The sequence below is a fragment of the Elaeis guineensis genome, chromosome 13, assembly GCF_000442705.2.
Source record: "Elaeis guineensis isolate ETL-2024a chromosome 13, EG11, whole genome shotgun sequence".
NCBI lineage: Eukaryota > Viridiplantae > Streptophyta > Magnoliopsida > Arecales > Arecaceae > Elaeis > Elaeis guineensis.
In genome coordinates, this window is record NC_026005.2 from 74,547,011 (window position 1) to 74,559,003 (window position 11,993).

The following is an 11,993-nucleotide window of genomic DNA, read 5'->3' on the forward strand; positions in this document are numbered from 1 at the left end:
GAATATAGTATATTCAAGATCTTGAATGATAAGTACTTCTTATTCAATCCATTTATATTTATCTTTTTTCAAATCAAACCTACCTATATACTTTTATATGTGCCCATCAAAATACTGAAACCAATATCTATGCAACAACCGCAAGCAAGTTTAGAGATATGTTCACCCCGTAGTTCCATTAATAAAGGATATAAATTCACAAAGCCAGGTGAAGGCTTGACAGTTACAACTACAGTAATGCCCATATAAATTCACAGCCGCCTCATTTTGTTGAAACTCATCTTTTCCATGCAACCAAACAGAGCATACAAAGTAGTCTTAAAGAGCACTCACTTGGCAAACTCTTCCTAGATTCCAATATTCGTTAAAAAGAGTTAAAAGTTACAAAATAATGATTCATCAGTGTAATTTATAACCACGTGGCATCTTGCAAAAGCTTGCCTTGAGCATGCACCAGAGCTAGAATTTAGAAAGCAGGAAAACAATTTTTCTGCATGCTACTGCTTAATAAGGAAACAACCTTGGCAAACTTCAGTAAATCGGCTATTGATAGAGCATTGTTCAGCAACAGAAATGTTGGGGCCGAGGAATATTTGCTGCAACTTATTGGGCTCCCATTGATGAGAAGGCTGATGGCTTCGCTTTAGGCCTGCTACTGCCATCCCTTTGAAAATCATGCGGTTCTGCATTCTGCAGAAAAATAGTCAACATACCCATTATATTTCTTTTAATTAATGCAGATGATCATGCAGGAAGAATTTGAGAAACTAGCACAGCAACAAAGACAACCGGAATTGTTCCAAATGGCAACAATTGGATTTGATGTATATATATTTTAAACAAAGAAGGTCAATTACGGCAAGTCAAGTGGAGGCCAACTTTAACTAAATGGATGAAGCATAAGAACCATCAAAGTTACAATCTTTTGTTTTTTGGGGTTTTTTTGAGGTTTTATTTCAAAAAATTAATGAACACAGAGTCCAATTTCCTGACAAAAGTAAAAAAGAATTAAATGGCATCTTACTTTTGGATACTGAGGAATACAATCACATTAAGCTTTAAGGTCCCTGAAAGCAACTACAAAGGTCATTCAAAAATTGAATCTAAAGCATACAAATGAGTGAGCTAGAAGCTAAAACAACCCAACAAGCAGAAAGTAGACATCAATAACAAACCAAGCATGGTAAAAACGAAACATTACATTCTGACTGTTATAACCACAAACGCAAACAAGCTTTGATGTCATCTGTCTGCTGTCGGCTTCATTTAAATTGTTGCAATATTGTCCCCTTTTCATCACTGAAACCATTGCAGGACATTCCTGAACCTTTGACGGTTTGACCAATTCAAAGACCATCAAACTAACTGAACTATACAGAAAAATCAGATCTAAAGCTAGATAAATGCATGTCTTCCAAACCTCTGAATAAAGCAGTATCATCTATAAGTGATCCGAAAGTTTGTCTATGATAAAGCTCATTCCAAATTTGCACAATCCAATGAGTAATTTGTGCATATATGACAAATTAAAAGAACTATAGACTAGATATCTCAGGTCCAATCTCATCATTCTTGTGCCGATTTCATGTATAACAATCTCAGTTCTTTGCCAATTTCAATATAAAATTTTCCACAAAATTCAGCCAATTCAACATCCCTGGAAATAAGTTAATTAACAAAAGATCGGATGAAAACGCTGAGGTGAATTTCTAAATACTTCAGAGGACCTAAGATGCCCGAATTTTAACAAGAAATTGAAAACTTAAGAATTGAGCGAACTCCTAACTCACATAATCAAACAAGCGATAATAATACATAGAACAAATTAGTGGTAGTATAGGCTCGAACTTTCAGCTCTAGTCTCATCTCTCTGGTGTCAAGTTCATGCATTAAACTTCAAAGTATTCTTCATTCATCATTCACTCCCACTACAAAATTTCCCCGAATCTTCGAACCGAATCAGTAAAAGATCAGACGAAAACACTGAGGCAAATTCCTTGATTGCTGCAGAGGACCTTAAACAGAATATATTCGAACGAGAACTTGAAGATTTTCAAGAATCACGAATGCCACCAACGAAAAAATTCACGAAACTAAAAAAGAAACCTAGGGAGCTGGGCTGGATCTAAACCTTGGGATGGCGAGGCGGGGGCTCGAGATCGACCATCCGCATGGACATCCGAGCGATCTCGGAGACAGCGGCGTCCCGGACGGCCAGATCGTCGCTGGCGAGCTCCTCGTAGGCCGCCTCGAACGCCTCCTGCCAGAACCGCGGCAGCCGGATCCGAAGGCTGTGCGCGTAGATGTCCCACATGTGCCTCACAACCTTCTCCCTCTCCTCCATCTCCTGTGACAACGTTTACAAACAAGAGAATGCTTGAGCGATCAGAGAAGAGAAGATATAGAGAAGTCGAGATCGAGATCAAGGGCGAGGTGAAGATTGGGGATTTGCAACCGGACCAGGACGTCGAGATCAGCATCGCGGAGGGGGGCATCGAGGAGGTCGTCGGAGATGCGGTTGAGGTTGCCGGCGGACCCTTTAAGGGTGACGGTGCCGGTGAGCATGGACCAGAAGGCGAGGAGGATGATGGCAGCGAGGGCCCAGAACTTGTATCGACCCTTGCCGAAGAGGGCGGTCTCGGCGGCGCCAGCGGCGGAGGAGGGCTTCGCCGACGTGGGTAGCTGATCGCCCTCCTTCATCTCATCAGAGATCGGAGTAAAACAACCTGGCTGCTTGTTTGCTTTTACTCTTTCGCTTTCTATTTCCGCGGGAACAATAAAAACGGAACGGGAGCTGGCGCTATCGATGAGTAGGAGAGCGGAGGTTGAGATATATGGAAGCTTCTGAGATTCGTTTGTGAGCCTTAGTGGTATAGAGAGATGAATCCTTTTCGGCTTACGGAGAGAGTAAAATAGAAGAAGGGATACTTTTTAATTTGGTTATTATAAATTATATAAATTTGTGGGCTTTTTTTTTTTTTTTTTTCTGGTACAGGTCAATTTACGTGGTCCAAGTCAAGCTCTGGAGCCGGATATCATACGCTTGGAGAAACTATATTTTAGGTGATGTATTCAAGATTGTTGGGTATAGGGCAGATATCATTTTCATGCGAGAGAGACATCAGTTGGATGGACAGGAACCAATTTGAAACCGCGTCAGCCAATCCTGTTGAAGTCAATAGCTGGCGTGAATGGATACAAGCACCAATAGAGACACCATACCTTACTTCTGATGGACCGTGGTGCACCGCCTCAGCGGAAATGGATACGACCCCAATAGAGAAAGTATACCCTACTCCTGGTGCACGGTGGTGCACCACCTTAACGGTTGACCTCATTTATCATATAGCTTGTCTCGGATTAGAAAGGAGCACAATCAATTATCGGCCAGATCTGATCCATTATTTAATTTTTATCATGCATTTAGAAGGTGCTTGGTTGGAAAGAGTTGGATTCTGAAATCGAAATAGAAATGAATAATCCCTATTCCAACTATTTGATTGAGAAAAATTTCATTTCGATTTTGATTCTGATTTCGAGATGAAATAGGAATGGCCCAATTTACATAGAACTCAATCTCCATTCTTCTTTATGGATTCAAATTTTCATTCCAATTCAATTGAATTGGAATGAAAATTTGAATCCATAGAGAAAAGTAGGGATTGAGTCCTATATAGATTGCCATATACTACTACAAAGAGTAAGCTTTCGACATGTTCAAATTGTCATATACTAAAAATCTAAATAATATCTTCTAACTAATCTTTTTAGATGAGATCATGAATCACTACATATGGTATTATAGCTAATCCAATTCATAATATATATGGATTAAATTATACCACAATAAGGATTCATTGAAGCTGACTGCAAGTTGATTGTGGTATTTATGAACGAATTTGCATGAAATTCAATCCTCAACCTGATACAGACACCAAAGCTTAAAACAAGAGGAGTATGTAAGCATCAAAGCGGATATGTATTTAATCCTACATCAGTTATTCATTGAAAAGATATTGATTATTTATACAGAATTAATGAATCCAAATAATATTTTTCAATTAATCTTTTTGAACGAAATTATAGAATAATTATATAAAATCAAAAAATTTAAATAATATCTTCTGATTAGACTTTTTAACTGAAATTCTGGATTATTACAGTTATCCTCCCCATCCTTTATCTCTGATTGCTCGTATGGTGCATCACTGATATGGTGCCCCTGGCACAGGGTGTGATTTATCCCAACAATGGGCCATGTCTATGTTATATTGTATACACTAAGATAACTACTTCATGTGAAAAGAAGAAGATCCGCATTCAAGATGATGGCAATTGGCACCAGAGTCAGACTGAACTAGAATAGTATAGTAGAAAGACTTATAGGCGGTACCCAATACTAAAATGCTACACTGCTACTCCGAAAGCCAATATCCTTATCCCGCAGGAGTTCAACCATGATGTCTTTGAGGACCAACCACCACATCACAAGGAAACTTTTTAAAGCTTCAGACATGGCACATACCAAACCCACCATTTTCTGAGGAAGGGAATAGGCCAACACAGCAGGCCCACAGATGAATTTCCCCATTCCATTCTTAGCTGGTGAGGCCATCTGTTGGATGGATTTCTGCAGAGAAGTCGCTTTTCTTGGCAAATCCTACAGATGACTTCACTAATTTTGGCACTTTGAATTGCTACACAAAATCTTGCAGTCACAGCCGCATGAAATTGGAAAGAATCTTCCAACTACTATTCTCCAAAGAAAACAAATAATAGAATTCAAAAAAAAAAAAAAAAAAAAAAAGAAAAAAGAAAAGAAAAGAAGAAGGCAAGCATGGGAGCATATTGTCAGGTATGGCTTGGAATTATTAGCACATGGACTGCATTGCAATCACGAAGCAGATTAGATCGAATTTAAAAGCAAATGCAATGCATAAATAATCTATAACGATTCTACCTGCAAGCAAGATGTAACCATCACACCTAATCCATGCTTAAATGCTTTGTGAACAAATAATCCATTTGCAGTGGCATGGTGTCATATCTACATGGGTTGCTGGTGCTGTCTCTCAGCACCAGGAGGTGAAAGTATTCGTTTGAATCACCACTAACAGAAATTTCACTCTCATGACATCGAGAAATATTGCAGAACCCAAAAAACTCAAGAGTGAACAGTTCAGGTCTAATAAGAAAATTACTTTCAGATGCCAAAATCTGCTCAATACATTTCAATCAAGGTTTTGGTAATGCCAATAACCCCAATGATGGACCCGAATATTATTGTTATAATGGAATAACTGTCACTATTCCTTCCTGGACTAACAAATCTGAAAAGCTTTTATGGTGGCAGCTATCATTGTTACAGGAAATAATGGACACTGATAGTGCAATAGAGAAATAGAAGACTTACTTCCATGCCCTTCTAAGGGACTCATGGCTTGCTGGCACGGGGCTTCATGAAGATTTTCACTCCCACGCTGAGATTCCTCCTCAATTTTCATTACTTGTAAATGCAGATTTTATTGGTTGTATTTTTAAACATTGTTGAGGTTTTCCATCACATATATTACCAAATAAATAAATACTTGGACCAACTAGTATGGGACAAAATTTGTTAAATGATCACTGAGATTGTTAACATGCAGCCATTATCCCCAATGTATAATTGTTGTTGTGAAGAAATAACAGCCAAATTAAGGCTATGATTTAAATTCCCATTATTAATTTATTATCAGAGATAATATAAGTTATAGTAGCTATTATTTTTTCAATCCTGTCCATGCTTTATATCCAACCCATATCTAATGGGAAAATGATTGGACCATGATGACAACAGCAACTTCCGAGGCCAAAAAGAAAAAGGGATATGCACATCTATGGTAAAGGGAGGTGGAATATAGTCTTGCTCACATGAAAGCTGGTCCAAGACCAACAAGAGGATCTTTTCATTGCAGGATGCTGGATTGGCAGAATAGCCTTTTACTGGATGACTTGTGTCTTATGATGCAATCCTATATCCCTTTATTCCAGTCTTTTCCAGGAAGAAGATAGACCTGTCCAACAGTAGATCTCGTTGACATACTGACATGGAAACACTATGAAGGGAGACTAGGAGTGTTTAACTTATACAGCTTAACCTCTAACCTATTTAGGAAAAAAAAAATAGTAACATGCTTGTTTTGTAAGTAAATTATGATATCAAAGGTATAACCATAGAGGGTCTAAAAAAGAGTGAAACAGGGCAGAAAGCACATATATAATCCTAACAGCGCTTAAGCAAGATCCAACTACATTACATTAGCGGAGGGGAAGAATAGCAGCAGAGAGACCACCATATTGTTTAATAGAGGACATGTATATTATGTAATTTATGTTAAATGAAGGGAGGCCAATCGAAAAGCTAAAAGTAGTTGTCAAACAAAAGTATATGAAATAAGTGAAGAACACGTGCAATATCTAGCATAATTGAAAGGTTAGGAGAAAGAAAGTAAAAAGCAATTTGACAAAGATTGGATCACAAATCAGTGATGGCACTAAACCAAAAGGAATGGCAGAAAATTAAGAAGGCAACCTGAGAAACCTTTTCCAGAAGGGCTTGTTACATGAGTTACTAAAAAGAGGACTTCAGATGAGCTAGATAAGGATGTTCAAGAACTAGTTTTTTCAAACAACATGCCAATAGAATTTCTTAGAACTAGTTTCCTCAGGCCTAACCAGTAAGCATTTTTCCACAAAAGCAAATGAAAAATGCCTACGCTAGAGTTGACTCTAATTGTAATCTCTCAGTAAGCCTAATTCAGTGTGTCTGCATATCCCACAGAAGCTGATAATGTATTTGAGACATCGCAATCAAATTAATGGATATCAAGGAACTGGATGAAACACAATGCTTCTAATATGACTCAGGTCTTTAAGATAGCTTAAGCGAAACCCTTCTAAGCAGTGACAAGGGGATATCAACATGATTATGACAAATGAGTTAGGAACGGCAATAACAGAAACTTCTAAAGCCACTGACTACTATGCAAGAATTTTTTTTCCAGAATATTTTCTTACAAGAAAGTTGAATCCATCTGATGGATGAGAAGAGTCTACAACTATACATCTGCAAAGAAAGTACTGTGATTCATAGGCTATACAGAAAATCCTAAATAACAGTCAGAAGCTTTTTATAGTTTGTTGACATTGTAACTAGATAAAGACACACAAATGCAGGAACACGATTCATCTATTTGCTAAAACTTCCAGCTGTATGTACCTAACCGAAAGCTTAGCAAAGAGAAATATAAAAGTGATTCTACAAGCAAATGCAGTAGGAAATTAGTGATTTTGCTTGGAGAATGATAACAGAAATTTCAAAATCCTATGATAAGTATTTACTTCATCACAACCTTGATATAGGAAGAGAAACATAACAACACTGGATTTTTTAGCCTTTCATATTTAGATTTAACATTATGATGAATAGGAGGAGGAGGGAAATCTAGAAATAGATATGGAAGGAAATGTCAAATTTAAAGCTTAAAACAATTGAACAAGCTGTCAAACAGTGATATTAAAGTAAACCAAAAAAATGTAAAACTTAGAGCCATTCCAATTTCAAATTGGTTATGCAGATATATAGACATCAGGCAATCCTATAGTTCAGCATATTATTTTAAGTGAAAATGATTCATCAAGAGGTTGAATTTGTGTATAACAGGCTTTAACTTTTAGATTCAATCTGAGCTTTAACTGCCAGATAGATCACAGAGGTAGTGACTTGCAAGAATTTTTGTTTTCTTCCCAATGTACGACAATTTTTGATAAATTGGAATCAACTGGAACATACATATCCCAAGTTCTTAGTTGAATACTACACTGAACTACCTAAAGTGACGGGAATGAGCATAATTCAAATAATGAGGTAAGGTCAAAAAATTACTAAGAGAAAAGAAAAGACTAAAGGCCTTATGATGGCAGATATCATATGCCAATATACCTTTTTCATTGGAGTCAAGGTTCATATCACTCCTATTGGTTAGACATACCAAAACAGGATGGTGAAGAAAGTTGGGTAACTCCCGCGGAAGGCTGGTGCCACTAATGGCCTCTCCATTTAACTAGAGGAAATCTGAAATCTCCAGCAATACAGAAGCCATTAATGTTATAAAAAAAAAACAAACTTAATCACAGATCCCTTGAGCCCAGGAGAACTATTGTAGACTCTGACATTAAAGCTATTGTTGGTGCCCCTAAAGAAAACAAGGGATCGAGTTATTAGGATGCTTCAAGAAACGTTGGACTGTGTTTAGTGTTTAACAGAATTAGGACCTATAATTATGGGCTCAAGATTTTGCCAAGCTAAATTCTCTTAAAAGTCTTTATGTTTTAAATGTATATAAGTACAACAGGAGACTTTTGTTCGCAAAAGAGTGGTCTGTTTTAGCATTCAGTTCTGTTGAATAGGCTAACGAACTATTTATCAATGTTACTTCAGTTGTGTGAGAGATTAAGTAGATTGAGCAAAAGATTATTCAGAGTACAGTACAAAAGAAGACAACCAAAGCAAGAGTTCTTTCAAACAAAAGGGAATGGTGTTTTTAGTTACAGAGATCTTGGCCATCACAGGAGCCCCTTTCTAGGATGGACCTATATCTTGGTTTATCTCAGCCGAGACAGAAATTTGGAAATATAGAAATGAAGTAACTTTTCCAAAAACTCAGCTGATAGTATGGGAACTGAGACCCCTGAGATCTCAGTTAATATAGTAAACCAGGTTTAACTTCCATGTTAAGACAGTGATTTGAATATTAAATAATTAAAACATCAATTTAAGATTCCAAGTGCAGATTAGGAAGTCTTAGACAATATTTTGATATTAAATCATCCTTCATAGTAAGGGCCAAGATATAGGTATATCATATAGGTGAAAGCATTATACCAACAAAAACCAATATCTCAGCCAAGATATGGGCCAAGATGAAAACCTTGAAAGGGATTGGTTGTTGAAGGCCAGATTATCAAATTCTATAGTTAGAGGCCCCAACATTAATGTTCAGAGAGAACAGAGAACCAAAAGAATGCTCATCTAGTTTATTTTTTGCTCTATATAGGTTTTTTTGATTGCGTATTGCTACTTCATCAGTTGTTTAGATGCTAAAGCTGGCCAAACTGACCGCTGACTAGGAGTTCTGGATGTAGTTAGTTATTCATGATGAGCCAATGTAACAATAGTTAATTAAGGCAAGTTTGTGATTAGTTTGGCAAATGAAGTTTTTAAACGACGTTAAGCAAAAGAAATTATTGGGAATATAATTTCTTAGAGAATCAGGCCTGAGACAAAATCAGAAAACCAATTATACCTACGTTAAAAAGAAAAAAAAAAAAAAGAGAAAAAAAGAAGTACTCCAAAAGATTCAGTAAAAAACAATAAACGGTTTCACATATATCAAGAAAATATTTACAATGTTCCATGATATTTTTGTTAAGCTAGCAAGATTGTGATTAAGTATTTTAATTCCAATAGCTCATATAAACTCACAAGAGAACTTTCTATGACCCACTAAAGCATAGCTCCAACACATGCTATCAGTCCTCCAGGGATTTACAACTTTACCTAAATAGGATCCTTGTTTCACACAATTCTTCAGGAAAACACACTCCTTTATATATCTGGATAATTCAAAAGCATCGAAGAGATAAACGTCATTTAACGATCCTTAAATGCTATGATTATCAACAAAATAATCTCTTCGAAGCTAATTAATTTAACATTCTCAAGTCTTCACGCATAAAGGAACAATCTTGAAGTCATACACAACAGTCCCAAAGAGGAACACACACCTATTGAGCTCCATCTTCTGAAAAGCGGGCATCGAAGTGCGTGGAGGTGTGGGGATGGGGAGCGGCGCCGGCGGCGGCCCCGGCGCCGTGCTGGAGCTCGATGACGAGCCACCGGACGGCTTTGCTCATCTGCTCCAGGCGGACGGCGCTGATGGGCGGGATCCCTGGCGCGGCCGGGGGTCGGGTGGGGGCAGCGCCGGTGGCCTCGTCGACGAGGCATTCCGACCCGATCCGCTGCTTCATGGACTCGACGAACTCCTCGGCCTGATCGCAGGAGACGCGGAAGAGCTCCCAGCGCTGCTTGAAGACCTCGAGGGCGGCCTCGGTGGCGGCGGTCTTCTGGCCGCCGGACTGCTCCTTGGCCTCCAGGACGCCGGCCGCCGCGGCGACGAATTCCTCGTAGGCGGCGCTGAGCGCCTCCACGGTGCTCTCCATGGTGGTAGCTGGAACCAGGGATCGGAGCGGAGGGTAGTCAACGGAGCTGGCAGAGTATTACCAGCCGAAAGACGGTTTTTTTTTTTTTTTCCTACGATTATTTTGCTGCGCCGTTGATTAGGGGCAACGGAAGTAAAATGTGATAAAGACGAACGCTATGCGTAGATCGGCACTTAGGATTTAGAAATATTTGGAGACTTGAATTGCACCCATTGAATGTAGTATGCAAATGTTTGATGATTTACTTAGGCAAAAAGATTAAAATTTTGATCGTAGGGCATGATCCCACTCATATTAATGGTTTAACGTCTATGCATTCTTTTCATCCCATCTATAATCATTTCTTGTAATTAGACCCGGTCATGGACTAGACTTTGGCAGAGAAAATAAGAAGTTCTGAGTAGGCCAGACCCAAAAGTAGACCAAAAATGAATAGAGCTTAGCCCTGAGGTATAGCTCATGATCAACTCTACTTAATCAACATAAAAATGTATGTGTACAATAGTTTTTTATTTTATATGTGTGACTGAGATGTTCATTTACTTAGGCTTTTGAATTTATTCTCACTAATTTACCTGAAGGAAGGATCTTTGATGGTTATAAAAATCCAGCACTCTTATTTAACGACTTATGTACGTTCTCATATGATTTTTAGTCTCAATTCTCTAGCTTTCTCAAAATTAATTTTGATGATAGTGTGAAAAAAAATGAATCTGTAAATAATATTGATTTTGTGATTAGGAATTATGGTTCGACCTTTGTGGGTTCAGATGGACGTCAGCTTTTTGACACCAGTATATTTCTAGCATAGTTACAAGCTATTTGGGAGTATCAAATATAATAATAGCAAGGGACTTCAAAATTAAGATCTCATGTATTATGGATTGGATAAAGAAAGACAATTGTCGTCATTTATTAGAGACTTTTGGAGACTTACCTCATCCTTAACCGCTTTTGAAGCAAAGCATATCCATGGAGAGACTAATACCATACATGTTACCAACCATTCAAATACCGGCTAGTGGAATCATCTTCCAACATTTCCTTTGGGTTACATGAAATTTTGGTAGCAAGCTTTGATGGTTGTATGCATCCTAAAGCTAGGTAATCATTAACATCTCAACAGAAAGAGAGAGAGATTTATTGTTAAAAAATTTATACATGAGAGAGAGAATTGGAAGGAGATTATTTCATTGATCATCAAGAATAGCAATTTCCATCCTACCTCAAGTACTCACCTTCATCCCTTGATATTAGATGTCGTCCAATGTTCAGCTTATCTGCATTTTTTTCTGTCTCTCATGTCTATAGACAAGCAAACCAACTAGTTGATTCTCTTGCAGGTTCCAAATTGGATGAGATTATTGATTTTGACTCTATAGTAGCTCTGCCACAATAAACTAGAGACTTGGTTTTGACGGATGCTTGGGGTATTGGTTTGCCTAGTTTTTAGTTCATCTTCCTGTTTTTTTGTTTCTTTTGTTCTGTTCCTTTTTCTATGGGTTCAAACGAACCCTTATTGTATCCCAAAAAAAAAGAGGCATATAAATGAAAAACCTGGCTAAAAACCATATGGGAACATGGGCCTTCATGGCCGGAAAAAAAAATATTTTATAAAAATATTGAAGGCAAGAACAATATGGATCAGAACCTAAAAATTTTGCATCATAATAGGCAAAGATGAACTGCCAAAACTACGGGAATCAAATTTGGGAAACTTCGCTATAGAG

The 11,993-nt window shown here is 37.8% G+C and overlaps 2 protein-coding genes across 4 annotated transcripts; both read right to left on the reverse strand.

The window, feature by feature from the left end:
* Positions 1 to 333: 333 nt before the first annotated feature.
* LOC140850969 (uncharacterized) lies at positions 334 to 2,875 on the reverse strand. Its single transcript, XM_073247698.1, has 3 exons — positions 2,461 to 2,875; positions 2,132 to 2,347; positions 334 to 690 (listed from the first exon to the last, which is right to left on the reverse strand). The coding sequence occupies exons 1-3, from the start codon at positions 2,698 to 2,700 to the stop codon at positions 604 to 606; spliced, it is 543 nt and encodes a 180-aa protein (XP_073103799.1). The 5' UTR covers positions 2,701 to 2,875; the 3' UTR covers positions 334 to 603.
* On the reverse strand, positions 334 to 11,958 carry LOC140853274 (mediator of RNA polymerase II transcription subunit 32-like). Of its 3 annotated transcripts, none has more exons than XM_073247699.1 (2): positions 9,829 to 11,957; positions 334 to 690 (listed from the first exon to the last, which is right to left on the reverse strand). In XM_073247699.1, the coding sequence occupies exon 1, from the start codon at positions 10,261 to 10,263 to the stop codon at positions 9,829 to 9,831; it is 435 nt and encodes a 144-aa protein (XP_073103800.1). In that variant the 5' UTR covers positions 10,264 to 11,957; the 3' UTR covers positions 334 to 690. The 3 variants fall into 3 exon arrangements, with proteins under 3 accessions (XP_073103800.1, XP_073103802.1, XP_073103801.1); XM_073247701.1 differs by lacking the exon at positions 334 to 690 and adding an exon at positions 6,042 to 6,056 and having other exon boundaries at positions 9,829 to 11,958; XM_073247700.1 differs by lacking the exon at positions 334 to 690 and adding an exon at positions 9,401 to 9,657 and having other exon boundaries at positions 9,829 to 11,958.
* Between the last annotated feature and the right edge of the window lie 35 nt (positions 11,959 to 11,993).